General features: G+C 34.5%; 1 protein-coding gene across 1 annotated transcript in view; it reads left to right on the top strand.

The window, feature by feature from the left end:
* The window catches only part of CCDC73 (coiled-coil domain containing 73), a 127,833-nt gene that overhangs the window by 30,596 nt on the left and 78,364 nt on the right, over positions 1 to 18,873 (top strand). Inside the window, exons 3-5 of the mRNA XM_049648681.1 lie at positions 9,796 to 9,867; positions 11,506 to 11,541; positions 12,423 to 12,497. Of these exons, the coding sequence (XP_049504638.1) occupies positions 9,796 to 9,867; positions 11,506 to 11,541; positions 12,423 to 12,497 (183 nt within the window). The remainder of the gene's footprint in view (positions 1 to 9,795; positions 9,868 to 11,505; positions 11,542 to 12,422; positions 12,498 to 18,873) is intronic.

Here is an 18,873-nt window from a genome sequence, read left to right on the forward strand (position 1 = left end):
TTTTCACTGTTTGGCAATATTGAAACAGGAATTTAGAGGTAGCATATCAGAATCAGAATTCAAGTGACAGAGGATAGCTCAAATTGGAAATGATGGGAATCTGAAACCAGACAGACCCACAGGTATGTAGAATTTGGGAGTAAAACTAGAGTTGGATATTATGAGGCACAGGCCTGAAACCTGTCTGTGGAGAGAAAAAAACAGATAAACATCAAATACAAACAAACTCCATGCTGATTTCAAAATGTAAAGTCATATCTTGCTTTTGGGTAGAGAGAGTCAACAATATAAAGTTATCCAAGTCCTTAAAGTTAGTAGGTTTAATACAATCCAATTTAAACATGCAGGAGTGTATTTGTGGTAGTTAAGTTGATTCTAAGGTTTATGTGGGAATAAACATATAGGAGTGTCTGGGAAGTTTTTAAAAGAGAACAGGATGAAGTAGCTACGCTAGATTCTTAAATATATTATTATAAACTATAATAATAATTAAAGGAGCTTGGTACTACTTTAATTGTCTACATGGATAGATATTACTTGGCTACTTTAATTGTGTACTTGGATAGGTATTCCTTGGAACATAATAGAATCTCAGAATAGATCCAGATCATAAGATAAATTAGTGACTGAGGTGGCATTGCAAATTAGTGAGGGGAAAATAGATAATTCAAGAAATGGTATTAGAACTGCTTTTTTCTGAAGAAAAATAAAGCCAAATTCCTACCTTACTTTACAAAGTTGTAGAAAATAGGAACTTTCATATATATATTCTTGTTGGCAGTATAAATTAGAAATGCCTGAGTGGTTCAGTCGTTCAGCATCCAACTCGATTTTGGCAGATCATCATGGTCTCACAGTTAGTTGGTTTGAGCCCCTGCTGTGAGCATGGGGGGGGGTGAGGGGAGGGCTGGGGGGGCTGCCTGGGAACTTCTCTTACCTTCTCTCTCTCTCTTCCAACCCCACTTGCGCGCTCTCTCTCTCTCTCAAAAATAATAAAAAAAGAAGTTCCTTGTTGTATTCCTAATAAAATAAAACTGTTTTTATTAGAACTCATTGCAGTGAGAACATTACCTTGACAGTCTTAGTATATCTCAAAAGGGGTAAGTCAGAATTGGGATATATAACAGGTTATTGGGGTGTAGGCTCAAGTGGCTTCAGGAAGATCTTTTTCTCCCAATATTTTTTATTGTGGTAAAATACACATAAAATTTGCCATCTTAACCATTTGGGGGTATACAGTTTAGTGGTATTAAATATATTTTTAATGTCCTGTCATCATCACCATTCATCTACAGATGACTCTTTTTACTTTGTAAAACTGAAACTCTATACTCATTCATTAAACTCCCCATCCTTCACTTCTCCCCAGTTCCTGGCAAACACCATTATATTCTGTATGATTTTGACTATTCTAAGTTTCTTAAATAAGTGAAATCATACAGTATTGATCTTTTTGTGACTAGCTTATTTCACTTAGCATTAATGTCCTCAAGGTTCATCCATGTTGTAGTATATGTCAGAATTTTCTTCCTTTTTTTTTTTTTTTAATTTATTTATTTTGGGAGAGAGAAGGAGCACAAGCACACAGGAGGGGAAGAGAGAGAGAGAGAGAGAGAGAATGAGAATGAGAATGAGAATGAGAATGAATCCCAAGCAAGCTCAGCACTGACAGTATGGCGCTCAAACCCAAGAACTGTGAGATCATGACCTGAGCCGAACCTAAGAGTCAGATGCTTAGCCAGCTGAGCCACCCAGGTGCCCCAGAATTTTCTTCCTTTTTAAGGCAGAAATAATATTCCATTGTATGTATATGCCACATTTTGTCTATCCATTCTTCCATAGATGAACACTTGGTTTGTTTTCATGTTTTAGCTTTTGTGAATAATGCTGCTATGAACATGGATACAGAAATATTTGTTTGAGTCCCTACTTTAATTTCTTTTGGGTATATGCTATGAAGTAGAATTGTTGGATCATAAAGCAATAATATTTCTAGTTTTTTCAGGACCATCCATAATGTTTTCCACAGCAGCTGTACCATTTTAAATTCTCACAATTATGCCCAACGGTTCTAATTCCTCCCATTCTTGCCAGCACTTGTTTCCTGTGTTTTGGTAATAGCCATCCTGATGGGTATGAGGTAGTATATTATTATGGTTTTGCTTTTCATTTCCTTAATAATTAGTGATGTTGAGCATATTTTCATGTGCTTTTGGCCATTCACATATTTTCTTTGAAGAAAGTCTATTCTTGCCCATTTTGAATAGGGTTTGTTTTTTGTTGTTACATTCTAGGAGTTCTCTATATATTTTGAATATTAATATCAGAAATATGATTTGCACATCCTTTCTTCCATGGGTTGCCTTTTTACTTTGTTAATAGTATCTTTTGATGCACAAGATTTTAAATTTTTCATGGAGTCCAATTTGTCTTTTTTGTGTGTGTTGCTTGTGCCGTTGGCATCATGTCCAAAAGATTTTGCCCTATGTTTTTTTCTAAGAGTTTTATGGTTTTAGGTCTTACATTTAGGTCTTTGATCCATTTTGAGTTAATTTTTATGTGCAGTGTTAGGTAAGGGTCCAACTCCATTCTTTTACATATGTATATCCAGTTTTCCCAGCCCCATTGTCCTTTCCAAGACTGAATAGTCATTTAACCATGTACATAAGGATTTATCTGTGGGCTCTTTATTCTCTTCTGTTGGTGGATGTGTCTGTCATTATGCCAGTACCACACTGTTTTGATTACTTGAGAATCCTAGAAAGTTTTAAAATCAGGAAGTTTGAGTCCCCCAGCTTTATTCTTTTCTGAGATTGACTATTTGGGGTCCCTTGAGATTTCATATGAATTTTAGGATGGATTTTTCCATTTCTGCAAACAATGTCATTTGGACTTTGGTAGGGTTGCACTGAATCTGTAGATAACTTTGGGTAGTATTGACATCTTCACAGTATGAAGTTTTCTAATCCATGAGCATAGGATTTGTTTCCATATATTTGTGTCTTCTGTAGTTTCTTTCAGCAGTGTTTTGTAGCTTTCATTTTATACATCTTTTATTTCTTTGGTTAATTCCTAAGGGTTTTTTTTGTTTGTTTGTTTGTTTTTTGGTGCTATTGTAAATGGAATTATTTTCTTAATTTTGTTTTCAGCTCATTTATTGTTAGTATGTAGAAATATAACTGATTTCTGTGTAACTTTGTCTCTTGGTAGGTTTTGCTAGTTTGCTAAACCCATTTATTCTAGCATTTCTTTTTGTGGAATCTTTAGGGTTTTCTATGTTTAAGATCATATCATCAGCAAACAGATAATTTTAATTTTTCCTTTCCAATTTGGATGTATTTTATTTCTTTTTCTTGCCTCATTGCTTTGGCTAGGACTTACAGTACTGTGTTGAACATAGTTGTGAAAGCAGGCATCCTTGCCTTGTTCCTGATCTTAAAGGAAAAGCTCTCAGTCTTTCACCATTGAGTATGATGTTTTTCATACTCATTGAGTATGGGTTTTTCATATGTAGCTTATGTTGAGGTCATTACCTTCTGTTCGTAGTTTGTTGACTGTTTTTATCATGAAAGGGTGTTCAGTTTTGTGATGGTCATGTGCTACCCCCTTCATTCTGTTAATGTGGTGTGTATTACATTGATTGATTTTCATATGTTGAACCATCCTTGTATCCCATGGATAAGTCACTTGGTCATGGTGTATGATACTTTTAATATGCTGCTGAATTTGTTTTGCTAGTGTTTTGTTGAGAATTTTTGCATCAATGTTCATCAGGGATATTGGTCTGTAGTGTTCTTGATGTGTCTTCATCTGGCTTTGGTATCAAGGTAAGACTGGTCTCAAAGCATGAGTTAGGAAGTGTTCCCTCCTATTTAAATTTTGGAAAAGTTAGAGAATTCCTGTTAGTTCTTTTTAAAATGTTTGATAGAATTCACTGTGAAGCTATTAAGTACAGAACTTTTATTTCTTGGGATATTTTTGATGACTGAGTCACTCTCCATACTAGTTAAAGGCCTATACAGATTTTTTCTTTGTTATTTGGTGTTGGTAGGTTTTGCATTTCTATGAATTGTCCGTATTATCTAGGTTATCCACTTTCTTGGTGTACAGTTCACAGCACTCTCATATACCTGCCTAGTTCTCCAGAATCAATAATGATGTCCCCACTTTCATTTCTGATTTTAGTAATTTGAGTCTTTTCTTGGTCCATCTAGCTAAAGGTTTGTCAGTTTGATCTTTTCAAAGAACCAATTTTGGTTTTACTGCTTTTCTCTATTTCTCTATTCTTTTTTCTATTTATCTCTGCTCTGATGTTTATTATTTTCTTCCTTCCACTACCTTTGAGTTTAATTTGTTCTTTCTGTGTAGTTCCTTAAGGTATAAAGTTAGATTGTTGATTTGAGATCTTTCCTTTTTTTTTTTAATGTAAACATTTATAGCTATAAATTTCCCTGTAAGCACTGATTTTGCTGCATCCCATAACTTTTGGTATGTTGCATTTTTGTTTTCATTCATCTGTAAATATTTTCTAATTTCCTTTGTGAGCTTTTCTTTAATCCATTGGTTAAGAGTTTGTTGTTTAACTTCCACAAATTTACAGATTTTTCCAAGTTTCCTTCTTCTATTGATTTCTTCATCCCATTGTGGTCAGAGAAGACACTTTGCATGATATATATCTTTTCAAATGTGTTGAGACTTAATTTGTGGCCTAACATATGATCAATCCTGGAAAATGTCCCATGTGCGCTTGAGAAGAATATGTATTCTGTTGTTTTGGGGTAGGGTGTTTTTTATATTTGTTAGCTCTAGTTGGATTACTCTGTTGTTTAAGTCCTCTATTCCTTTACTTCTGTCTGGTTGTCCTATCCATTATTGAGAATGTGTTATTGACATTTCCAACTATTATTGTAGAATTGTCTGTTTCTCCCTTCAATTCTGTCCATTTTTGCCTATTTTTATAGGTTTGTCATTAGGTGTGTGTTTGTAATTGTTATATCTTCTTGTTGTATTGAAGCTTTTATGAATATATAATATCCTTTGTCTTTTGTCACCTTTTGAAAAATTTTTTAATGTTTTTTTTTTTTTTTATTTTGAGAGAGAGAGAACGTGTGTGTGTGCATGGAGGAGGGGCAGAGAAAGAGGGGGACAGAGAATCCAAAGAGGGCTCTGTGCTGACAACAGTGAGCCGGATGTGGGGCTCTAACTCATGAACCATGAGATCATGGCCTGGGCTGAAGTCAGAGGATTAACCCACTGAGCCACCCAGGCACCCCACCCTTTTTTGAAGTCTATTTTCCATTGTGTCTTTTTGTTTTGTTGTTTGGTTATTTGCTTGGAATATCTTTTTGCATACTTTTACTTGTAACCTGTTTGTGTCTTTGGATATAAAGTGAATCTCTTATAGTTGAGTTATGTTGTTTATTCATTCTGCCAATATTTGGTTTTTGATTGGAGAATTTAATCTATGTACATTTAAGTAATTCCTGATAAGGAGTGACTGCTTTCTTTCATTTTGGTATTTGTTTTTTAATTGCCTTACAGCTTTTTTGTCCCTCATTTCTTGCATTACTGTTACCTTTTGTGTTTATTTGTTGTAGTAAAACATTTAAATTTAATTCTCATTTCCTTTTGTGTATATTCTGTCGCCGTTTCCTTTTTGATTACCATGGAAATTATAGTTAGCATCTATCATCAACATTCTAATTTGAATTTATATCAGCCTAACTTCAACAACATAAAAGAACTCTGCTTCTTTACAGCTCTATCCAGTTGTTGATACTACATCTTTATATATTGTGTGCCTCATAGCATAAATTAAAAACAATTTTTTTTTCACACTAACAGAGACTTGTCTTTTTTGCCCTTATTTTAGGGGCTGACAGTGGGCAGGCAGGAGGAAGAGGGCAGGGCTAGGACGGGGCCTGAGCAAGGGCTCAGACCCCAGACTGCCCTGGGCGCTACAGACAGGGCAGCTGCTGCGGGACAACTGTACCAGGGGCAGGAGCGCCCGGCTGGCTCTGTGCTTGCACGGCAGCCCTTGGTCAAGATGCTGGCTGCATGGTTACCGTTGGCCTGCAGGAGGTGCAGCAGCTGGCCCTGAAGGTCCGGGGGCCCTACTGCCTCTCGCCCAGCGGTGTGGTTGCCCACGCAGTGCAGCAGCTCCTGGAGGTGGCAGCTGGGTAGGGGCTGCATGGCTGCATTGGATGACAGCAGCATGAGCCAAAGCAAGAACAGCAGCAGTGTCACCATAAATTAATAATCTTAAAAATGCATTCGTCACTTAAATTATGTAGAAAGCAAAGTGTGGACTTGCAAACCAAAGTTATAATAAAACTAGCTTTTTAAATTGCCCGTGTATTTACCTTTACTGAGACCTTTATTTCTTCTTATGCCTTTGACTTACTGTCTCCTGTCCATCCTTTCCCATTCCTAAGGGAGAGGTTCCATTATTGAGGACTTAAATTATATAGAGAGATGTCAGTTTCAGAAATGTTTGGAACCCAGTATCTATAGTGGCTAATGAAATCCAGAAAACTTAATTGTCTGTTAGTAATCACCTTCTTATTTATCAGGAATGATAGATTTATCCCCACTGGATAAATCATACCCTAAATAATGTATTTTATTCTGACAAAATTCTAAACTTTCTTTGGAATTTGCATGTCCTTTTTGAGCTAAAGCAGTAAGTAGTTAAATGGAGTTAGTTTTAGAGCTCTTCTCATCTTTAGAATAATGAAAACTTGCCCATATATTGTATAAGAGTAGAGTTACAGAGAAATTTAAGTTCCTTAAGCTTCTTCAGTAAACCCTTGAGGCATAGCTATCTAGATAAATTGTTGACTTTCCCAAGACAAAATAGTCACACCATCTTGATCTAAAGGGACACTATAGAAAGCAAAATGTGTATTTATAGTGGTAAAGTATGTAAAGTCGGGTAGCACTGAAGATAAAATAGTATCTGGGCTTACTACTGCAAAGAATTGGGGCTACGGTTATTTTATTTATTTGTCTTGAACAGATCTTTATCTTCACCCATTGAGTTTCTTGACTGGAAAACAACAATGTTCAAAGACTGGCATAAAGTGTGATTCATCCGTTCTCTTAGGTTTTGGACTATTCATTTTAATTCTTAACTTCTGGTTTTAGAGATATTATGTAAAGTTAGGTGGAGGTTTGCTGCTAATATCAGTAAGACATTTTGCCCACAAAGAGTGCCACTTCATAGAGATCTTAATTTGGTTTGATCATGTCAAAGGTACCAGTAGTCAATATTCAAATATAGCTGTAATCTGATTACAAATAGAAAAATCCTCAGAGATCTAAAAAAAAAAAAAAAATCAGGCAAGAATTTAATTTTGCAATTCTAGTTTACATACTAGATTCCGTTCTCCGATGCTAATGGGTGTGGTGACATAAAGGAGAAAATAATATGTCTCACTTGAGAATCCAAGGATAACAGTTGTAGGCTAAAACAGTAGGGAATATCTCTGGATTATTAGAGATATTCACTATCTGAGTAGTTCATTGACTCTGAGGAAGAGATTATGTGATGATGGCAGGATTGATGTTATGAGTAAAATGTTTGCAAGGTTTCTTTTAATATTTAGAGAAATTTCTCTTTGCAAGTTTGAGGATAAAATGGGAAGTTGGATACATGATTTTCCCTCAGAGCAGTATCATTGATTTGTCCACTTGATTTTTTTCCCCCTTCATTTTCTTAGCTAGTTCAGGAGAGTTTTTTCCCCAGTGGCCTTTCCGATTATAATAAATATCTACAAGTGTCTTTACCAAAATGCTCACTCCTTCAGTGCTTGATGACTGAAGTGGGAACATTAAGCTGTTTTATCTATAAGACTTCCAGTTCATTTTGCTTTTGTTGTAAGGCTTTTTGAACAGCTGGATTTGGAGATCTAGTGATGGGGCTATTTCCCATTCTAGTTTTGGTTGCGCATTAAATCTCCTATTTCCAGATTTAAGGCTGTTCACAAAAAAGTGAGGAGAAAGCTAGAGGTCACATGTACTTCAGAATGTACTCCTCAACGAACTGTCCCTGAGGTCTTCAATAAATTCTTTCCTTGCTTGCGGGAGTGCTTTAGAGTGTAAATTATTTTCACAGAAAACTGGCCAACAGCCTCTGAAAGATTTTGTCCAACATCTACAGCTTGTCTAAACCTGTCTGGTTTCCTGTGCAGTTTGTGATTTCCTAAGCCATTCTTGGGATCTTCTCACTTTGCTTTTTCCATTCAATTTACTTTTTCATTTGAGAATATGAATCATTGGTACACATCTGGGAACTGGCAGTATTATTTTTAAAATTTAGCCTATAAAAATTAAAATATTTTTTTTAATTTTAATTTTTTTTTTTTTTTTTTTTAGTAATCTCTATACCCAGTGTGGGGCCCAAACTCACGACCCCAAAGCTGAAGAGCTACTCAGATAGTGAATATCTCTAATAATCCAGAGATACTCCCTACTGTTTTAGCCTACAACTGTTACCCTTGGATTCTCAAGTGAGACATATTATTTTCTCCTGTAGGTCACCACTCCCATTAGCATTGGAGAAAGGAATCTAGTATGTAAACAGAAGTCACATGTTCTTCTGACTAAGCCGGCCAGGTGCCCCGATAATTAAAATATATTTTTTTTAAATGTTTTTTTAACATTTATTTATTTTTGAGACAGAGAGAGACAGCATGAACGGGGGAGGGTCAGAGAGAGAGGGAGACACAGAATCTGAAACAGGCTCCAGGCTCTGAGCAGTCAGCACAGAGCCCGACGCGGGGCTTGAACTCACATACTGCGAGATCGTGACCTGAGCCGAAGTCGGACGCTTAACCGACTGAGCCACCCAGGCGCCCCAATAATTAAAATATTTTAAAGTAATTGCTAACTTTAGAAAAAATAAAAAGCTGTGTTAGATAGAAATGTAATTATGGTATATTATATGGCTGAGCACTGAATAAAAATTGCACAGTCATGATAGTATAATTACTGAAAAGTGAAGTCACAATTTTTAGTAACTGTTGGAAGAATAGAGGGAGCAGATGTTAGGTAATGGTTGTACAAGAAAGCTAAACTCCCACCTATCATAATAGGAAGTCAGTAGATAAAATTTTTAAGTAGATAAATCAACATATATTTAGAAAAACGGAGTCAAATAACAGAAACATTTGAAGTGGTTCCCACTTTTAGATCTAATGGCTTTAAATTATGAGAATTATTCAATAACATAGAAAAAGAAAGTTTGAAGTCATCTTGAATCTAAAGGACAGAACACAACTTCTATCAAAAAAGGAAGGAGAGAAGGAAAAAAAAGAAATGGAATCATATGTGTATTTTAAAAAAATGCCCTGTAGTAGTTTTGATTTTATAAAAAATTATTTTGGTGAATTTAAAGAATTATGTCGTCATGTGAACATTTGTGCCTAGATAATAAAATGGGTTTCTTTGGGAACTCTAAAGGATTATAGGCTAATTGTATACTATTAATTTTAATAACTTTTGATGAAAGGTATTTTCTTGAAGAAAGCTTTGGAGTCAGCCATGTTTAGAGTTGTTTAAACAATTTTAAATCAATGCGTTTTATCATGAAAAGCAACTGGAAGCAAAATTATTGTATGCTGATTCCATGACAGGTAAAAAATCATAGACTTGGATTAAAGTTGCATTTCAAGAGCATACAATAATACATACAATAAATATGTTTAACTTTTATTTAAATTGTGAATTCAATTAAAAGTTAAAACTTTCAGTTGCTCAAATTTATGTTTTAACTTTTCATAATTTTTAAAATAGGAAACTCTTCAGAATCAAAAGGAAACATTAGCAAAGCAACACAAAGAAGCAATGGCAGCTTTTAAAAAGCAGGTAAAGGATAGACAAACACCAGTTTCAAATATTTCATCTCCTGTGCTCCCATATGAATATTATGCTAAGTTGTTCTGCATACTCACTGAAGACAAAAGAGTACTAATGGAAGCAGGAAATAAAGTCATTTTGAATCACAACCGACAATAAAGAGTAATGTAGTTAGAAAGAGCTAGTTAAGGAAACAACTTAGAAAATTTTCTTTGGAGATATGTTTTCATCTGTCCTAAGTAAATTAGGTTAGTTTTTGTGTGCTCTTCTTCTTTCTCTCCATTCTTCCCTTTCTCTTTGGTTAGAGTATCCTAGGATCTTACCTTTTTTGCTTTCTTCCTGTATCCAGGCCAGAAATAGAATGAGATGCACGTAGAGCGATGTGAAAGATGAGCAGATGTGACTATTATGCACCGAAATCTCCATAAATACTATCAGCATCTAAGAAAGAGCAGAGAAAAACATATACATACATATGTACATACATACATATGTATGTATGTACGTATGTAAAAGATTTTTAAAAAATGAATAGCAACTCCTTCAGTTGTTTTGAGTTTTATAGCTCTACTACTTCAAATGTGCTCATGGAAAATATTCTCAGGAAGTGTTTTTCCTTATAGCCATTTTAGCATCACCATTTTCCCCCTTTTTCCTTCCCTCTCTTTTGTCTTTATTTAAGTGTGTGTGTGTTTAGAAAGAGAAATGCATAAAAAGAAATACATCCTGTATAAAGTAAGTCACTAGTTGACCAAAGTTATTTGTAATTCACACTGTAGTGTGGTTTTGTTTAAGCAGACGATAAACTTTCTTCCTTTTAGTCTGAGATGGCCTCACCAAAGTTATGGAAATTTTATTTGAAGACTAAGCCAAATATACCACATAGTATTCTCTAGGAGAAGGCAAGTTTGTGTCTCTCTTACTTATCACAGGGGACTTTGGGCAAGATAAGAATATCCAGATATCTGAATGGTAGTTTAAAAGTGCTCTTGAGTTCTTTTTCTCCTATGTTTTTGTTTGTTTTTTCTCTTCTCCCCTACCTACCACTCTCCATTTCTTGATTCTTGAATGAGCACTGTAAGGGATATGGAAAATGAGATGGAGAAATTCCAAGGAAAATTGTATTTCTTGACAGTCTTGCCTGGTATCCTTGTGTTGCTTGGGATATTTAATTAGTTTTCTTTGTCATGTTGACTTTGGTTCCTCTGTTTTAGAATATCCCTATTTATTTATTAGGCTGCTACATGCATCTTTTAAAAAATTTCAGAAAATATGTCAATGCCAATTCAAATGATAGTCATTTCATAAAAGTGTGCCTTCAGAAAATGTTGCATGTCATTATTTATGAGTAGATGGCAAAATATTGAAACATCAAAGAAAAAAAACTTCTGGAAGGAAAAACTAAATTTTCAAGGGTGATTGATGTCTCTAATCAATTTGATTAAATTGTTCATTTCTTTTGGTGACTGGCTTTTTGCCGCCTTTTATATATTTCATTATTTCCTCATGTGTGAAAGTAGCACATTCACATTGTATTAAGTTCAAACAATATAGATGTGTAAAATATTTTTGTAGTCTCACTGACCAGTGTAAATCACTGTTAACTGTTTACTTACCTGTATTTTAATTTTTAAAATTGTTTATCAGTTGAAAATGAAGATGTGTGCCTTGGAAGAAGAAAAGGTACTTATTAATTTTTTAATAATTTAAACCATAGTTAAATGCATTCATTATTAGTTGTGCACCATAATGAAAAACATTAATAATAGACAAATGGAGAATGTTAATTCTTTGAAATCTTAGAAACAGAAAGACCCAAGTAACTCATGTTACCTGTTAGTTTACAGTTGATAATACTGAAACCTAGCAAGATTAAAGAACTTGCTGAAGCTCCCATTTTAAAGTGGCAAAGTTGAGACTAGAACCCATATCTCTTCAGCCTCCGAATTAATGCTCTTTATGCTCTATTGCAGTGTTTCTGTTAACCATATTTTTAGTGCTATCAATGTAATTACCTATTTAAAAAAAATTAAAATGATTTTCATCTGGATGCAGACCAGATGCAACTGGAAAAGAAGATACCACCCTGAGCAATCCTAGAAACTCACCTGGCATTAAATATTTTCCCTACTTAATAGTTAATATATGTTTTTATTATATCAATGAACATACTATTTATAAACACCTTTTAAAAAATTCTCCTATATCTTTATAAGACAAATATACTTGTATGTATCTTATTAATTAGGATATATTTATTCTAGCTATATGAATTAAATAATTATATAGTGTCCATAAATTCTCAGGAATGCTCTACTGATAAAATGGTTTGTTATGATTTTTCATTTCATGATATTTGTCATCTTGTAAAGGCCTTATGGTAATTTCGTGATATTTTGAAGTCATTAGAAATGTAAATTTTGGTGCAGATCCAGGTTTAAAGCCTGCGAGGTGTTAGTTTTAAAGTAGAGGTTTTGGTTCTTGAGCTTTTGTATTTTCCCCATTAATAATATTTCATTTACACTGGAAAATACTGAAATATAGGTTTTTTTTTTTACTTAAAGGGAAAATATCAACTTGCTACAGAAATAAAAGAGAAAGAAATAGAAGGATTAAAAGAAACATTAAAAGCATTACAGGTAAAGTAACTGAGCATTGCTTTAAAAAATAGTTTGGTATTTTAGCTTTGTATTAGTAAAATGTCCACTAAACATGTAAATTAGCAAAACAAAGCTGGTAAAAGTTCGTATACAACGGTAATTTTTTCCTGAAAGCCTTGAATTTCAAATTAGGATTTTTCCTCATCTTTTATTTTAAAAAGAAATATTAGGGGCACCTGGGTGGCTCATGGGGTGAGTGTCTAACTCTTGATTTCTGCTCAGGTCATGATCCCGGCCGGGGCTGTGGGATTGAGCCCATGTCAGGCTCCATGCAAAGTGTGGAGCCTGCTTAATATCTCTCTCTCTCTCTCTCTCTCTCTCTCTCTCTCTCTCTCTTTCTTTCTCTCTCTCTTTCTCTCTCTCTCTCTTTCTCTCTCTCCCCCCATCCCCAGTTGTGTTTGCTCTCTCTCTCTCAAATAAAAATGTAAAAAATGAAAAAGAAACATTAAAATAACTTCATTATTTCTTACTATAATATAATTAAATAGACGTGTGTTATTTTTAACACTCTGTAGATGAAAAAACCAAGTCAGGCCTATATATTAAAACTGATTATCTGTGGTCCTTAAAAGTTAAAATAGCATTAAGCAAGTCATCATTACTTTCTCAGTACTGTGCTTATTTTCTGGCAATACTGAGATGACAAAAACATCACATTTGCCTTTAGGTTGTTCACAGCCTCATACAGAATATAGATGATATCAACTGATGGTAATCAACTCATCAATTATCAACTAATGATGATTCATTAAATATATTTATTGAAGGTGTACAGTATGCCAAGCAGTGTTCTAAGCCCTGGAGATATAACAATGAATAAAAAGGGACAAAAATTTTGCTTTTATGGTTTCCATTCTAGGGGGGAAAGATAAGCAATAAAATGAGAGACAAGGAAAAACGAAGATTGTTGGGGGAGAAAATACCTGGTTTTGAAGTATCACCCTATAGGGCACTTGTACCCCAATGTTTATAGCAGCACTCTCAACAATAGACAAATTATGGAAAGGGCCTAAATGTCCATCAACTGATGAATGGATAAAGAAATTGTGGTTTATATACACAATGGAGTACTACATGGCAATGAGAAAGAATGAAATATGGCCCTTTGTAGCAATGTGGATGGAACTGGAGAGTGTGATGCTAAGTGAAATAAGCCATACAGAGAAAGACAGATACCATATTGTTTCACTCTTATGTGGATCCTGAGAAACTTAACAGAAACCCATGGGGGAGGGGAAGGAAAAAAAAAAAAAGAGGTTAGAGTGGAAGAGAGCCAAAGCACAAGAGACTCTTAAAAACTGAGAAAAAACTGAGGGTTGATGGGGAGTGGGAGGGAGGGGAGGGTGGGCGATGGGTATTGAGGAGGGAACCTTTTGGGATGAGCACTGGGTGTTGTATGGAAACCAATTTGACAATAAACTTCATATATTGGGAAAAAAAAGTATCACCTTATAGATAACATTAATTACAAAGAGTAAAATATGTTTTTATGATGGAAGGATCCTGATGGTCACTACCTTAATCAGGTAATTCACACCATAGTGTGGATTTGTTTAAACATATGATACACTTTCTTTCTTTAGTTGATTAAAGTAGGACAAAGTTTCCCTTTTCTTCACATTCTCACAAACCTTGTTATCTCTTGTCTTTCTGATCATGCCATTCTAATAGGTGTAAGGTGATACCTCATTGGGTTTGACCTTGTATTTCCCTGATGAGTAGTGATGTTGAGTACCTTTTCATATGTGTTGGCCATTAGTCTTCTAGAAAAATCTTTCATGTCCTTAGCCTGTCTTTTAAATTGGTTTTGTTTTGTTGCTGGGGAGTGTACAAGCTCCTGATACATTTTGGATGTTAACCCCAGTCAGATACATGGTTTGCAAATGTTTCTCCCATTCTGTAGGTTGAGTTTTCAGTCTGTTGATTATTTCCTTTGATTGCAGAAGCTTTTTAGTTTCATGTAATTCCAGTAGTCTGTTTTTGCTTTTGTTGTTTGTGCTTTTGGTGTCATATTCAAAAAATCACTGCCGGGGCACCTGGGTGGCTCAGTCGGTTGGGCGTCCGACTTTGGCTCAGGTCATGATCTCGCGGTCCGTGAGTTCGAGCCCCGCATCAGGCTCTGGGCTGACAGCTCAGAGCCTGGAGCCTGTTTTGGATTCTGTGTCTCCCTCTCTCTCTGACCCTCCCCTGCTCATGCTCTGTCTCTCTCAGTCTCACAAATAAATAAATGTTAAAAAAAAAAAAATTAAAAAAAAATCACTGCCTAGACTAATGCCAAGAAGTTCTTCTCCTGTGGTTTTTCTTCTGGTAGTTTTATGGTTTCAGGTCTTATGTTTAAGTCTTTAATCCATTTTGAGTTGATTTTTGTATATAGTATGAAATTTTGTATATGATGCAAGATAAGGGTCTGATTTCATTTTTCTGCATGTGGATATCCAGTTTTTCTAGTACCATTTTTTGAGGAATATCTTTTCCCCATTATATTCTTGGTACCCTTGTTGAAGATCAGTTAGCTGTAGTTGCATGGATTTCTATTCTCTCTATTCTGATCCATTAACCAGTATGTGTGTTTTTGTAGCAGTATCATACTGTTTGGATTACTATAACTTTGAAATGGATTTTGAAATCAGGAAGCATGATGCCTCTAGCTTTGTTCATCTTGCTCAGGATTGCTTCAGCTATGATTTTCTGGTTTTAGGGCCTTTCGTGGTTTGTATGAATTTTAGGATTATTCTATGTCTGTAGAGATCAACATTGTGATTTTGATGGGGATTCCATTGAATTGGTAGATCATTTTGGGTAATAGGGACATTTTAAATATTAATTCTTCTATCCATGAACATAGGATGTTTTTCTTCTTACCTGTCTTTTTAAATTTCTTTCATCAATGTTTTATAATATTCAGTGTACAAACATTTTACTTCTTTGGTTAAATTTATTCCTGAAAAAATTTTTAATTACTGTGAATGAGATAGTTTTCTTAATTTCCTTTTTGGATAGTTTGTTGTTTGTGTTAGAAATATGGCTGATTTTTGTATGTTGATTTTGTGTCCTACAACTTTACTGTATTCATTTATTCTAAGAGTGTTTTTGTTGAGTCTTTAGGGTTTTCTACATATCTGATCATGTCATCTTCAAATGGATAATTTCACTTCTTTCTGATTTGGATGCCTTTTATTTCTTTTTCTTGTCTAATTGCTCTAGCTAGGACTTCAGCACTGTTTTGAATAGAAGTAGTAAGAGTGAGCATCCATGCCTTATACTGAATTGATTATGATGTTTACTGTGGACTTTTTGTAGGCCTTTATTGTGTTTAGGTGTTACCTTGTGTACCTATTTTATTGAGAGTTTTTATCATGGATGGGTGTTAAATTTTGTCAAATGCATTTTCTATATCATATTGAGATGAACATGTGGGTTTTTGTTGTTGTTGTTGTTAATGTGATATATCACATTGAATGATTTGCATATGCTGGACCATCTGGCAGCTCAGGGATAAATCCCACTTGGTCATGGTGTATGAAACTTTAACATGCTGTTATTTGGTTTGCTAGAATTTTATTGAAGATTTTTGCATCTGTGTTCATCAGTATATTGGCCTATAGTTTTCTTTTCTTGTGTTGTCTTTGACTTTGTTATAAGAGTGATGTGGACCTCATAAAATGAGTTAGGAAGTATTCCCTCCTTTTCTGTATTTTGGAAGAACTTAAGGGTTGGTGTATTAATTCTTCAGATGTTTGGTAGAATTCATCCATGAAGCTATCTGGTTTGGGGATTTTCTTTCTTGGTAGATTTTTTTTTTTTTTTTTTTTAAATTTTTGGGACAGAGAGAGACAGAGCATGAACGGGGGAGGGTCAGAGAGAGAGGGAGACACAGAATCGGAAACAGGCTCCAGGCTCCGAGCCATCAGCCCAGAGCCTGACGCAGGGCTCGAACTCACGGACTGCGAGATCGTGACCTGGCTGAAGTCGGACGCTTAACTGACTGCGCCACCCAGGCGCCCCATCTTGGTAGATTTTTAATTACTGATTCAATTTCCTTCTTAGTTACCACTATATTTACGCTTTCTGTTTCCTCTTTCTTCAGTTTTGTTAGACTGTGTGTTTCTAAGAATTTATCCATTTCTTCTAGGTTATCCAGTTTGTTGATGTGTGGTTGTTTCTTTTTATTTATGAGTCATCCATTGTGATGTCTCCTTCCATTTCTGATTTTATTGATTTGGATCTCCTCTCTTTTTGTTTAATTTATCCTTCCAAAAGAATAACTCTTAGTTTGGTGATTTTTTTTCTGATTGTTTTTCTATTTATTATTTATTTCTGTTCTAATATGTATTATTTTCTTTTGCTGGTTTTGGGGTTCTTGCTTTTTCTAGTTCTTTGAGATGTAAAATTAGATTGTTTATTTGAAATATTTCTTTTTTCAAGGTAGGCATTTATATTATAAAAACACCCATTAGTACTGCTTTTGCTGCATCCCATAAGTTTTGGTATGTTGTGTTATTGTTTTTGCATATCTTAAGATACTTTTAAATTCTTTTTTTTTGACATGATTGTTCAAGAGTGTTTAGTTTCCACATAGTTGTGAATTTCCTGTTTGCTTACTGTTGTTGATTCTTGTTTCATTCCACTGTGGGTAGAAAAGATATTTGGTATGATTTTGATCTTCTTAAATTTGTTAAGACTTATTTTGTGACCCAACATGATCTATCCTGAGAATGTTTCATGTGTACTTGAGAAGAATGTATATTCTGCTGTAGGGTGAAAAGTTCTGTGTATATCTGTTAGGTCCATTTGACCCATAGTGAGGTTTAAGTCAACTGTTGCATGATAGATTTTCTGTCTGGATGTTCTGTACATTATTGTAAGTGATGTAGTAAAGTCTCCTACTATTATTGTATTTCTGTCAATTTCTCCCTTCAGGTCTGTTGATATTTGCTTTATGTATTTAGGTGCTCTGATGCTGAGTGCATATATAATCGTTAAAGCTTCTTGTTGAATTGACTGACCATTTAGCATTATATAATGACCTTTTTTTGTCTCCAGAGACAGTTTTTGACTTAAAGTCTATTTTGTATGATATAAATATAGCCCACCCCTGCTTTATTTTTGGTTTCTGTCTGGTATTTCTTTCATCTCTGTACTGTCAGCTTATTTGTGTCCTTAAATCTAAAGTGAGTCTCTTGTAAGTAGTATAGTAGTCTCCCTTTATCTATGGAGGGTATGTTTCTAGACCCCCAGTGGAGTCCTGAAACCATGGAGAGTACTGAACCCTAAATATACTATGTTCTTTTTCTACACATAAATACCTATAATCAAGTAAATTAGGCACAGTAAGAGATTACCAAAAATAACTAATAATATAAAATAATTATAATAATATAAATGTTATGTGAATATGATTTCTTTCTTTCCCTTTTTTTGTCCTCTCTCAAAATGTCTTATTGTACTAAACTCACTTTTCTTGTGATGATGTGAGATGATAAAATGCCTATGGGATGAGATGAAGTGAGGTGAATGATGTGGGAATCAGTGACATAGTGTTGGGCTCCTATTAACCTTCTAATGACACATCAGAAGGGAATCGTCTGCTCCCAACTGCATTTGACTGTGGGTAATTGAAACCATGGGAAGTGAAATCACAGATAAGTGGGGACTGCCATATATCACTTGATCATGTTCATTTTTTGAAACCATTCAATCACTCTATGTCTTTTGGTTGGAAAGTTTAATCCATTGACATTTAAAGTAATTATTGCTAGGTGTAGAATTACTGATGTCATTTTATAAATTGTTTTCTGTCTGTTTTGTAGTTGTTTTGTGTATCTCTTCTTCTCGTCTTCCTTTGTTATGTGATGTTTCTGTAGTGATTTTGATTTTTTTCTCTTTATCTTTTGTCTATATATTGTAGGTTTTTATTCTTATGCTTATATGAAGACTTACATAAAATATTTTGTAGTTATAGTTGCTTTAAGTTGGTAACAACTTTAATTGCATACGAAAACACTACACTTTGACTACCCCTGAACTTTGTGTTCTTATAGGCCAGGGTTTGCTTCTTTTTATATTGTGTATTCATGAACAAATTTTAATTTTTGTAACTTTTATATAAGGGTTTTATAAGTACATATAATTTATGTACTAACATATCAGTCTTCAATTATTCTGTATTTGTCTATATGTTTACCTTTACAAATGAGAATTATTCTTCCATATGCTTTTGCATTGCTGCTTGGCATGTTTTTGTTTCAATTTGAAGAACTTCCTTAAATATTTTTTTTTATAAGGCAGGTCAAGTGGTAACTGATTCCTTAGTCTGTTTTGGAAAGACTTTATCTTTCCTTCAGTTTTTAAATGA

This window comes from Panthera uncia, chromosome D1, assembly GCF_023721935.1.
Source record: "Panthera uncia isolate 11264 chromosome D1, Puncia_PCG_1.0, whole genome shotgun sequence".
NCBI classification, from domain to species: Eukaryota; Metazoa; Chordata; class Mammalia; order Carnivora; family Felidae; genus Panthera; species Panthera uncia.